Source organism: Herpailurus yagouaroundi, unplaced genomic scaffold, assembly GCF_014898765.1.
Source record: "Herpailurus yagouaroundi ecotype Mexico unplaced genomic scaffold, PumYag 160, whole genome shotgun sequence".
In the NCBI taxonomy this organism is placed as follows: domain Eukaryota; kingdom Metazoa; phylum Chordata; class Mammalia; order Carnivora; family Felidae; genus Herpailurus; species Herpailurus yagouaroundi.
The window spans coordinates 37140487-37152511 of NW_024412401.1; the positions used below are offsets into that span (position 1 = coordinate 37140487).

Sequence of the window (12025 nt, forward strand, 5' to 3'; positions counted from 1 at the left end):
CATTGAGATATCCTGAACATTTGAAGAAATTGTGTTCTAACCTGAACACAGAAGGTAGATTTTCTGGTGCTGTCAGATCTTCAGGTACTGTTCCCCCTCAGCCCACAGTGCTCATACTTGATCTTGGTCCCAATTTTGTTATGTTTGTGGCCAGAGTCATACAGGATCACATGTGGAACTCAGGAAACTGCAGTTTCAGAAAGCAGCCCTGTTCCCCGCCACCCCCCCCCCCCCCCCCCCTCCGCCACCAATGGCTTGGTTCTGACAAAGGGGTTGTCGCCATTGTGGAGCAGGGCAGAGCAAGCAGCCCAGGGGTGGGTGGGAGCTGTCAGGGAGAAGAGGACTGAGCCGGTGCTCTGGTCACCAGGTCACAAGCAGCAGCAGCAGCAGCAGCAGCAGCAGCAGCAGCAGAGGCTGGTGAAAACACCACCTAAGAGACAGGTAGAGGGGCAGTGAGGGACGCTCTAGGACTGGCTGGGTCTGGGGCAGGGGCACAGCCTGGAACAGGAAGGGATGTATGAGGTGTCTACCTCCCTGTTCTCTGTCTGGTTGCAGATATTGACTTCCTTCTTTTAGACTCTTTCTGAAATGTTTTCTTCACTTCCGAAGGTCCTAATTCAGTTCCTCCTCATTTGGGTTTCAGGAGGCTAAAAAGAAACCCAAGAGCGATCCAGGGAGCCCGAACATTTTGCATAAACGTTCAGGTGCCATGGTTTATGGCCCACGCCATGGTAAGGAGAATGTGGGTTTGGGAGGGACAGAATCTCAGGACGTAGCCGAGGGCAGGAAGAACTGAACTTGTCCATCATCTTGGGACCTGCCTTTGTCGGGCATTTGGAATTCTTCTTGGAACGTTTTGGCTGGGCTACCATACATCATCCTTCCATCAAAAACGTTTACTAAGGAAGCAAGCTGGGCCAGGTGTCTTTTTCATGTGGGCATTTGAGAGATGACCATGAGCATGAGTCAGAGGCATCTTTCCTCATGTCTTTAGAAAAGGCAGAGTGATTTGAGGATGAAGAGCAAGCAAGGAGGCAGGAAAGAGCCAGGGCCCCTGATTAGCCCCCAGAGAGTTCTAAAGAAGCGGAATCCAGGGCCACTTCCCAGCTACACGTTAGTTCCTGGAGGCTCGGGTTGAGACATACTATCTAGTCCCCTGTAGGAGGCAAGTAGCCGATTTTGATAGGAGATTCTTTCCCTCTGGTGTTCATGCTGGATGCGAGAAGAGATATTTCTCCCCCTTTTGGAGTCCTTATCACGTGTCTGAGCCGAAGGATATACTTACCCGGTCTCTCTGACATTGCTCAGTTTGAGTGCAGAAAAAAGAAAGAAAGAACAGAAGGGAGAAAGAATGCCCTGAAACCTTAGAAGATTCTTGGTGCCCTATTAAGACTGGACATTGCTGATCGTTTCAGCATCAGAATTTGCTCTCCAGCCCTGGGGCAGTGGGAGAGTCCGGAGAGCTGTTTCCTGAGAAGAATGCTTCTCTCTCTCGGTTTATTTCCCATCCCATTGAGCTCTCAGATGCCAACAGTGGCCTGTGACCTGAAGATCTAGGAAGCTTCCTGACCTTCACGTGGGATGTAGACAGAGCTAGGGCTGTTGCCCAGGGTGGGGCTGACTGGTCCAAGGTTAGCTCCTCATCTGGGGTGATCAGCACTGCCCTGAATTCATTTAAGTGCTTTTCGTTCCTCTTCCTGATGCCTCCAATAGGTGATTGGGTGCCCTTTTTTTTTTTTTTTTTTTTTTTTAAGTAGGCTTCACACCTAGCATGGAGCCCAGTGTGGGGCTTGAACTCACAACCCTGAAATCAAGACCTGAGCCACCCAGGTGCTCCTGTTTTTAGAGCCGTGGCCTGTCCTCACCGGGTTGAGAAAGGTTTATGGAAGAGTTGATTTTTGCGTTGGATCTTGAATGTGGGAGCGTTTTACTGACATGAAAGAGAATTCCCAGAAGTGAGAATAGCTTTAGCAGAGGCATCTTGGAGGAGTGTAGCTACTCAGGGAACACAGCAGTCCATTGTAGCTGTCGGTTATTTGAGAGAGAGTGATGAAATGTTGGGCTGAAGAGGTAGGTGGGAGCTTGTGTAGCCTGCTGAGGTGTTTGACCTTTGCTCCAGGTCGTGGTGCTCCCCCTTGACTGCTCGCTGAAATCAATTGAGGGGCTTTTAAATCTCAAATACCCAGGATGCACCACAGACCTATTAAATCAGAAGTTCTGGTGTTGGAACCTGGGCCTCAGTAAATGGAACCCCCAGTACTCCCAGTGTGCAGCTAGGGTGAGAACCAGTGCTGGTAGGGAGCCAACAGAAGTGTTAAGGAAGGGAGTCTCTTGTTTGGCTTTGCCTTTTAGCATAACATCCGTGGTGGCAGCTTGGGAGATGTTCATTTAGAGGAAGGGAATTGAGAAAGGAAAGGGCGGATGCATTCAGGGACTAGATGGGGAAATGACTGACACAGAAGAATCCTAGAACTAGAGCTTTTGGAAGGGAGGGGTTCCATTTTTGGAAGTGAATATGGAGACATTAGGGTTGGTACCACAAGGTAAGAGGAGTATTCGTAAACTGAAAACCTAGGGTTAGGGCTTCTTTCGCTGCTAAGATGTGCAGATACCTGCCCCTTAGGTTTGTTGGAGGAACTCTAAGTCATTGAGCATACACTTGAACTTAATCTCTAATTCTTTTTAAAATTTTTTTTCTTTTAACATTCATTTGTTTTTGAGATACAGACAGAGTGTGATTGGGTATGGGCAAAGAGAGATAGGGAGACACAGAATCTGAAGCAGGCTCCAGGCTCTGTGCCATCAACACAGAGCCTGGCGTGGGCCTCAAACTCACAGACCGAACCGTGACATCATGACCTGAGCTGGAGTCAGATGCTTAACCGATTGAGCCACCCAGGCGCCCCGATCTCTAATTCTGTAGTAGATGTGGTCACAGTCCCAGGTGAACAGATTCACAGGTGGAACTCAGAGGCTGAACTCCCTTCCACCTCCTCTAACCTGTCTTACCCTAGACGGGGTAGGGACTTATAGACTAGGGGTCACCTAGAAGCCCAACAATGGGATATGAAATACCAATAAGCAGAGAACTGAATTGGCTTTGTGATCACTAGGTCACAGAACTCTGTTGGGTTGGAAAAGTGACCAAAAGCAGCCACAGTGGATGAAGTTAGAAGGACTCACCTTGAAGCAGGTAAGAGTATGGGAGCCATTCTGCCAGGGCCCTGTTTCTGTTATCTATTATTGTAGAACAGACCACCTCAAAGCCGGAACTGCAGTGGTTGATCATTTCTCGTGATTTTGAGGGTTGACTGGATGATTTTTCTGGTGTTGGCTTGATGTCATTCAACACAGTTGCTTTCAGCCAGTGGCTGGGGTGGGGCTGTTGGCCAGATTGCCTTGGTTCTCTTCTATGAGGCCTCTCCGTGGCTTGTTTGGGCTTCTTTTAAAAAATGTTTTCTTAATGTTTATTTTTGAGAGAGAGGAAGAGACAGAGTGTGAGCGGGGAAAGGGGCAGAGAAAGCAGGAGACACGGAATCCAAAGCAAACTCCAGGCTCCAAGCTAATAGCACAGAGCCCGATGTGAGTCTCAAACCTACAAACCGTGAGATCATGACCTGAGCTCAGATGCTTAACCGACTGAGCCGCCCAGGCGCCCCTCATGAAAGCACGTTCTTAAGAGATGAGGCTGAAACTGGAGCAATGTCACTTCTTCCATATTTTATTAGTCACAAAATCACAAGCCCAGCCCAGATTCAAGGGGAGAGAAAACGTACTCTGTCTCTTGGTGGGAGGGGCAGCATGTGCATGGAGGAATTGGAGGAATTGTTGGGAGCCACCTTTGGAGGCAGTGCACCCTAAGCTGACAGGTGGGAATGGAGAAAAGTGGGTTCTGGCTTCATCTGGTCAGTCTAGAGGGCAAAGAGTGTGTGATACACGGTTCTTTCTTTAGTCTCAGGAGGTGGCATTTTGTCCTGTCTTAGATGCTAATTTTTCCAAGAAAAGCATCTTTTAGAAAAACCCTTACTTTCCTAAAGTCTTGATTCAAGTTTCCTTACACTTACTTTAATGAATTTCAGGATTCCACAGAGAGACCACAGATGAAGAATTATCTGGATTCCTTCCCCAGTAAGGATGGTAAGTTCCTAGGGTGGAGGAAGCTTAGTAAGTCATTTAGGCCCGGGAGAGCTGAACTCCTGTTGACAAGGATGGTTCACCTCCCTGGAAGCCATAGTCCTCATCCCTCAGAAGGGTCCTAATGACACGCAGCCCTTCCTTTTCTATCGTGCATTTGGCACAGTTGGGACAGGGCTGCGGGTGCAGCTAGTGGCTGGGTCTTCTTTCAGATCCTGAATTATCTAAGACCAAACCCTCTAACAAGGACATCAGCACTCAGGAGGACGCTGTGCTGGAATCCCAAGAGAGGAGCCCAGAGGACCTTTCAGATGGTACATCTAGAACAAGGTGGAACCCTGAGCTCAAACTACTGAGGATTCTTCAGGCCACTGACGATGAGGATGAGGAGAACTAGCTCTCCAGGTCAGAGAGTGGAGAGTATTTCAAGACTCTGCAGGGCGGTCTTACTCCAGAGCAGAATGCTTGGAATCCTGAGGACGGTGACCTTGGACATAAGGGCAGAAAGCAGAGGGGACTTCTGCTCCCTGGAGGCTTTACCAGGGCCTGACCATAGAGATTCTGCTGTTTTCGTTCATTTCTCCTTGCCTCTAAAATAATTGAGGAGAAAAAGCCTCATCCTTTTTAAACTTAGATTGTTTCTCTTTCATTAGGAACAGAATAATTTTAGTGATTAAACACAACTGCTGCTTAAGCAAAAGACTCATTCTGTTTCTGGGAGGAGGGGAGACATGTTTCTGCTCATCTGTTTTCTGGGTCACTTTTATCTCCCCTCTGAAGCTCTGAAAGGTTTCCAGTTAAAGGAAGATGAATTTTGGGACTCCTGGCTAGCTCAGTCGGCAGAGTGTGTGACTCTTGATCTTGAGATCGTGAGTTCGAGCCTCACGTTGGGCATAGAGATTACTTTAAAAAAAGAAAGAAAGGGAAGATGAATTTGGCCCGTGAGACACCCTACTGTGTTCCCAGCTTTTCCTCTCATTCTCTGGAAATGGTTTCTTTTAGAGATGGCACCCAATAATCATTTTCATATTAACCTGAAAGAGTCTATAAAGGTCTAGTTTCTAAATTATTGAGTCTGTAGGAATGTTTCAGTGATACTTGTAAAGACTGAGAATTTCAGAGTCTCAGGGGACCTTGAATTTGGTCTTTGGAAGGATTTTTTTTTTTCATGTTTTTGTCCTTCAAGTTTCTTTTTTTTAGTTTTTTTTTAACGTTTATTTATTTTTGAGACAGAGAGAGAGAGAGAGAGAGAGAGCATGAATGGGGGAGGGGCAGAGAGAAGGAGGCACAGAATCTGAAACAGGCTCCAGACTCTGAGCTGTCAGCACAGAGCCCGACGTGGGACTCAAACTCACGGACTGCGAGATCATGACCTGAGCAGAAGCTGGACGCTTAACTGACTGAGCCACCCAGGTGCCCCTCAAGTTTTTAATATAGGAAAATTTCAAGATTACCTAGAAGCCAAGAGAATGATATAATGGAACTCTTATGTACCCAGTGTGTTAGATATGGGCAGTGAAGGCCTTTACCCTGGGCCATGAGCTGGGGCAAGGGTAGCTGGAATCCATTATTCTCACCAGCTCTGCACCCAGGGTCAAGTCTCCTTCCCATAAGGGGGAGCTAGGTGGAAGAAGAGAGCCCCCACTATTGTTGGTACTCGCTAGCACTTAACTGGCACCAGTAGCTGGGGGCAGGATGAGAAACAATGACATCTTGTTCCTCCTAGGGAGAGAGCCCTCTGTCTTGGGGCCGGGGGAGGGAGGCCTGTGTCCATGGGCTGCAGCAGTCTGGAGTGGTTTCTGTCTCACTGAAGTTGGGGTGGGGCATGGCTCTAGGGTCACACAGCATAGACTCTGTTCTTACTGAGATTTTGTGGATTTTCTTGAACAAATGTTTCTTCATGTGTTGTATGCTGCTAAGGCCATTTTCAGAGACATAATCATTTTTTTTTTTTTACATTTTTTTTTTTAACGTTTATTTATTTTTGAGACAGAGAGAGACAGAGCATGAATGGGGAAGGGTCAGAGAGAGAGGGAGACACAGAATCCGAAACAGGCTCCAGGCTCTGAGCGGTCAGCACAGAGCCCGACACGGGGCTCGAACTCACGGACCGTGAGATCATGACCTGAGCTGAAGTTGGACGCTCAACCAACTGAGCCACCCAGGTGCCCCGACATAATCATTTTTTTACAAAAATTATTTTCACCAGTTTCACTGGACAGCTGTCTGCGGAGCATCTCACGCTGTTAGGCCAGAAGGGGGAATTCAGGACTGGGTCTGACATCTTTCTGTAAGAGAAACTTATCCCTCATCAATTATTTGGCTCCCCTAAGTACAGTTTGTACAAAGAAAGGCAGATTAAATGTTCAACTCTTTTTGGGGCGCCTGGGTGGCGCAGTCGGTTAAGCGTCCGACTTCAGCCAGGTCACGATCTCACGGTCCGGGAGTTCGAGCCCCGTGTCGGGCTCTGGGCTGATGGCTCAGAGCCTGGAGCCTGTTTCCGATTCTGTGTCTCCCTCTCTCTCTGCCCCTCGCCCGTTCATGCTCTGTCTCTCTCTGTCCCAAAAATAAATAAACGTTGAAAAAAAAATTAAAAAAAAAATGTTCAACTCTTTTTTAACATTTGTCTCAAAACAGACCAAATTAGACAGCTAAAACTGCTGCCTACCCATTCCTCTCTTCTAAGCCAAATCAAAATTATATGACACCATTTGTGTTACTAGACTGATCTATACTTAGCTGAATCTTCATAGTGAGAGGAATCCAAGAGGCGTTATGTGGGCTGTTTTCTGAAGATAATTATTTCCCAAACATACGTTACATTGCAGAATGACTTCTGTGGGCTAACTTAAAAGTGTACACATTTTTTCAGTTCCTTAGTCTCCCCTCAGACCTGTCCACACGAGCAAACCTGACTCCCAGTGGCCAGTAGTGTGGCTGAGGATGGGGCAGGGCTTTGCTCTCATTTGCTCATTTTATCTGAAGACTCAGAAGAGAAATTCTAATTACTTTATTACCAGTTCAACTTCTTAGTAAAGCAACTCACTGCAGTTGGCACATTCTTTTCAGATTTGTTGATGGGTACAGAGTTCCCTCTCGAATCATGACATTTTGAGTGAGAAAATGTTTGCTGCTTTTTGAACACCGGCTTTTGCTTCTATTTTCAAAGGGAAGAAAACCATTTGCAGGCTGAAAACTGTTTCTCCTTTGTTCTACCTATCCCTCAAATCACAAACAGAATTTAGGGCTTTTCAAGGTAGTGTATACCCACCGTTTTGGTTGGTTCTCTGGCCAACTCTATAGATAGATGTGGATTGTGTCCATTTTACAGACTAGAAAACAGGCTCAGAATCCAGGGCTGATGATAACCCATTTGGGGCCTTAGTGAATTAGGAAAAAAAAAATGCGCCCTTTATGACACTTTACTACCATCTGTCGAAAAGTTATCTCAACGAGTGTACAAATCTACAATGATTACAGTATGATCGGCACCCCGAGAGTTGGTCCACAGCCCTTGTCACAGTACCTGGGGGCCTTGCAGGAGAGGGTAAGTAATTTGCCAGAAATCAAAGGCCACCAGGTGATGGGGGCTGGGCTTAGAACCTGGGTCCTCGCTCCTCTCATCCGCTGGACTCTGATGCGTCTCTGATTCCCTCTCTTTAACACACAGCAGAGCCTGGGGCTTTGATCAGAAGCCGTCTTTAATCAGAAAGGAAGAATGAGACGATGTATAAAAGAATTGACTGAGGGGAAGAAGCTCTCATCAACGCTTTGCATCAACCTCTCAATGTTCTGAGGGAAGAGGATCCAGGTAACTGTTGCCAACTGCCATTTCCCCACCATCTGGGCCATAAGAATCAGGAGAATTAGGACCTAACAGCCAGGAGGCTCAAGCTAGAATTGCTTTATGCACTTAAACAGACAAGAGGTCTTAAGACTTAGCTAGTTGGGATATTGTCCTAGTAGCCTTAAATTCCTAAGGAAGTAGTCTCTGGCCTCTTTTCTTCTTTTTTATGATCCCTACTAGCAGTAGGCCACTTTGTTTGGGTCACCATGTTTTCTGAGCACACTTTCCAATGACACCTGGCCCGGTTTGACCTGTGCATAGAAGAAGAGTCAGTGAAACAGTCTTCAGATGGTCTGTGTCCACACTCCCCTCCTTATAGCACCAGCTGGTCTTTTGTTTTGGTGTTGGTCCTGGTATCTGGGGTAACAGACTCTGTTCTTCGATGTTTTTGGATTACAGTAAGCTCCCTTTGATGGGAGCGGGTCAAGGTTTCATCCATGGTAGCAGTGACCCTTTAAAAAAATCTGTTTATTCAAATGTGCCTAAAGGAATTGTTTGCTAAATTAAAGACAGAAATACCTCTGGCTGTTAGATAAGCATGATTAGAGGCCCTTTGGAATCCAGAGGAATCTGGAAAAGACTTAAATTGTCTCTTTTCAGTTGCCATAAGGTACCAGGGTAGGAAATTATTTTGCCCTTCTGTTTATACATTTATTTAACAATTATTGAATACCTACTGTATGTTAGACAATCGACCACAGAGTATCTTTTTTTTTTTCTTTTTAAAAATATGTTTGTTTAGGGGCGCCTGGGTGGCTCAGTTGGTTAAAGCATCCAACTTCGGCTCAGGTCATGGTCTCACGGTCCGTGAGTTCGAGCCCCGCGTCAGGCTCTGTGCTGTCAGTTCAGAGCCTGGAGCCTGCTTCAGATTCTGGGTCTCCCTCTCTCTCTGCCCCTCTCCTACTCATGCTCTGTCTCTATCAAAAAATGAATAAACGTTAAAAAAATTTTTTTGTTTATTTTTGGGGCACCTGGGTGGCTCAGTCCAGTTAAGTGTCTGCTTTGGCTCAGGTCATGATCTCATGGTTTGTGAGTTTGAACCCCACATCGGGCTCTCTGCTGTGCACACAGAGCCCACTTTAGATCCTCTGTCCCCTTCTCTCTCTACCCCTTCCCTGCTTATGCACACGCGCTCTCTCTCTCTCTCTCTCTCTCTCTCAAAAAAAAATTATTTTTGACAGAGAAAGAGAGTAAGGGAGCGCATGAGCATGAGCAGGAGAGGGAGAGGGAGAGGGAGACAGGATTCAAAGCAGGCTCTGTGCTGACGGGAGAGAGCCCATGGGGCTCGAACTCATGAACCATGAGATCATGACCTGAGCTGAAGTCAGATGCTTAACCTACTGAGCCACCCATGTGCCCTGACCACAGATTATCTTGACAGAGAAACAAAAAATTCTGGGGAGATGAAGTTATTCCCAGGAGTGTAGCTAGAAATTTTCCTGGATTACTTGGTGAAGTTGTTTGGAACCACTAGGTGGTGATATTACATTATGGAAACAATATTCTTCCACGACTGGAGGCCTCTCGTTCTTTCTGAAGCCAGGGTCTACACAGTCAAAGACATTTCCTTGTGAGTAAATGGAGAAAAAACCCACATTTACCAATGAAATATATGATCCAATTTAAATGCCCTCACAAATGAATTTGTCTTTGAACAATTTAGAATGTCATTGTTAGAACTATTTCAAGAGTGTGACAAATTCTGGAACATGCCCAGAGGCCTAGGATTTGGGGGAAATGGGGGAGCTATTGAAGATCCTGACAGTTCTCAGTTGGGCAAAGACTCAGGGAGGCAGCATTTGATAAGTAGAAATACCACAAATTATTTGAGGCTCTTCTAAAATTTTCTTGACCAGATTTTGCCTTCAGAGAAGGTGAAACCAATAAATTCAGTTTTGTTTGTTTGTTTGTTTTTGAGCCTATATTACTTCTAAGGATGGCCCTGTTTTGGAAGGGATCTCCAAAAATAATTAAAACTCTCCCTTGGCCTCGGGATCAAACCCAACCCCTTTTGCTTGTCTTACAAACCTTACAAGGTAGGCTTATGGCCCGGGTGCGCCCTGCTTGTCTCTTCAGGCTCAGTTCCCTCCTACTCCCCCCGAAGCTCTATGATTTTTTCCTTTTGGTTGTAGTGAGTCTTGTCTTCTCTTGCCTTCAGGCTTTAAAAAAATTTGTTTTTTTCTGTACTTTTCCTTCAACCTGGACAATTCTTTTCTTCCCTTCTCTGCCTAGTTTCTACTCATCCCTTAGATCTCAGCTTGCATGTTATTATTTTGGGAAGCTTTTTCTGACCGCTGTCGGGTGACGTCCTCCTCTTTCACTTTCCCTCTCCCGGCCTCTGTGGAGTTCGTGGCTTGTCTCTTGCCACCGTCCACAGCCAGACTATGAGTTCTGCGAGTCATATCTGTCTTCACTGCATAGCATCAGTGAAGGCATCATCACCTAGATGAATGCCTGGCACATCATAACTGCTCAGTAATATATGCTGAATGGGCAAATGAATAAGAAGCAGATATGACATATCTCCTTTTTTTAGGGTACATGTAATGCAGCAGTGTGAGCTGAGTGGTACAGAGTGTGAAGAAAGAGGGGCCCTTTGGATGCTCCTATCTGAAGCTATTAGGTTTTAGCAGGTGGAGATGTTTGTGGAGGTGGCCTTTTGGTGGAGGGAAGCGATGCAGGTGAAAGAAGTTTGGGACATAAGCAAGTACTGCCATATTCCCATCTGGAAAGGGTGGAAGGTGGGGTCAGAGACAGCTTGTGTCCCCATTGTTCAGGGCCTTGGATGGCGGGCTGGAGGCAGTGGGTTCTATTTGATAGCCAATGGGGAGCCATCGATGGCTTTTGACTAAGGGAGAGATAGGACTAAGGAAGTGCTTTAGAAATTGTTAATCTGATGGCAGGAAAACATGAATTGGAGGGAGACCAGCAAGCCCGGAAAGATCAGTTAGGAGGCTGTCATAGGAGTCAAGATGGGAGGTGATCAGGGCCTGGATTATGTGGGCGGCAACAGAATGGAGACAGAGGGGCATGGTGCAAAGGAAAAATTAACAAGAACTGGAAACTGGAAAGAAAGAGTAAGGGGAGAGGCAGGAGCCAAAGAGTTTTCAGCCCGATTCAGTGAGATGCTGTCATGATCGGAAACTGGGAGGCCAGAAGGAGAAACCAGTTGAAGGAGAGAGAAAGAGATTCCTCCCTCAAGCCTTTACAGTGGAGTTATGGTTTTGTGTGGCTTCTCACTTATGGAAGTTCAATCAATGTACAGAGCCAAAAAATGAAGCACAAGTGGGCAGGAGTGACAGGGGAGGACAATGCAGCTGGCGGGGGCTGTTCCAGCTCTGTCACTCCATGAAAATACAGCTCAGAGGGAGTGCAAGATGGGAGAAGCAAATTTGCTGTTCCCCTTTTAATTTACAATGCCATGGGTATTTTCTGGGTGACTAAGGGCTTATTTGAAGGTAATTTGGCTATTCACAATTTATGCCTTGTATGCTGATTTTAGATCTGAATTTCCTGGCAAGACTTGACTTTTTCAAATGTGTGCCAGATGCTAAGGTGGGAAGTAGGCAGCTACTAAGAAGACACACCTCTGTCACTGCATTAGAGGTGCCCACAGTCTAGTTTGGTAGAAAGATATGGAAGCAGACAGTTAGGGCTGGTCTAGGTGAGCAGCCAGGGAGAGAGCCAGTGCAGAGAGAAAGATTGTTGGTAAGTGTGTCAAAGCAGAGGTGGCCCTGAGCCTGGGGTTGGAGAGAGATCTGGGCCTTCATCAGAACAACACAGAGCAGCAGCCAGAGTGGAGATCTTGGAGGGACAGGGTATTGGGGCAGGAAGGGGAAAGAAGGGCATGGCTGGGGAACATACGTTACGAGAAGACAGGAAGAGCCACAAAATAGAGGAATTATCAGAGAAACAGGAGGAAAACTATGGCAAGGTGGATGAGGGCTGAGAATGGGCACCTGATTTTCATAATTAGGAAGTCAGTGGTGACCTCTGAGTTAACAGTTGCGGTAGAGAAGTGGGGGCAGTCAAAGGGGCCCAGGA

General features: G+C 46.5%; 2 protein-coding genes across 2 annotated transcripts in view; both read left to right on the top strand.

The window, feature by feature from the left end:
• CUNH9orf43 (chromosome unknown C9orf43 homolog) overlaps positions 1-5174 on the top strand; it is a 21001-nt gene extending 15827 nt beyond the window's left edge. Inside the window, exons 9-14 of the mRNA XM_040482042.1 lie at positions 8-84; positions 368-441; positions 644-731; positions 3114-3193; positions 4080-4137; positions 4347-5174. Of these exons, the coding sequence (XP_040337976.1) occupies positions 8-84; positions 368-441; positions 644-731; positions 3114-3193; positions 4080-4137; positions 4347-4531 (562 nt within the window). The 3' untranslated portion in view covers positions 4532-5174. The remainder of the gene's footprint in view (positions 1-7; positions 85-367; positions 442-643; positions 732-3113; positions 3194-4079; positions 4138-4346) is intronic.
• A 1931-nt stretch (positions 5175-7105) lies between these two features.
• The window catches only part of RGS3 (regulator of G protein signaling 3), a 141228-nt gene continuing 136308 nt past the window's right edge, over positions 7106-12025 (top strand). Inside the window, exons 1-2 of the mRNA XM_040482030.1 lie at positions 7106-7681; positions 7805-7945. The gene's annotated coding sequence lies outside the window, so the exon portion shown is untranslated. The remainder of the gene's footprint in view (positions 7682-7804; positions 7946-12025) is intronic.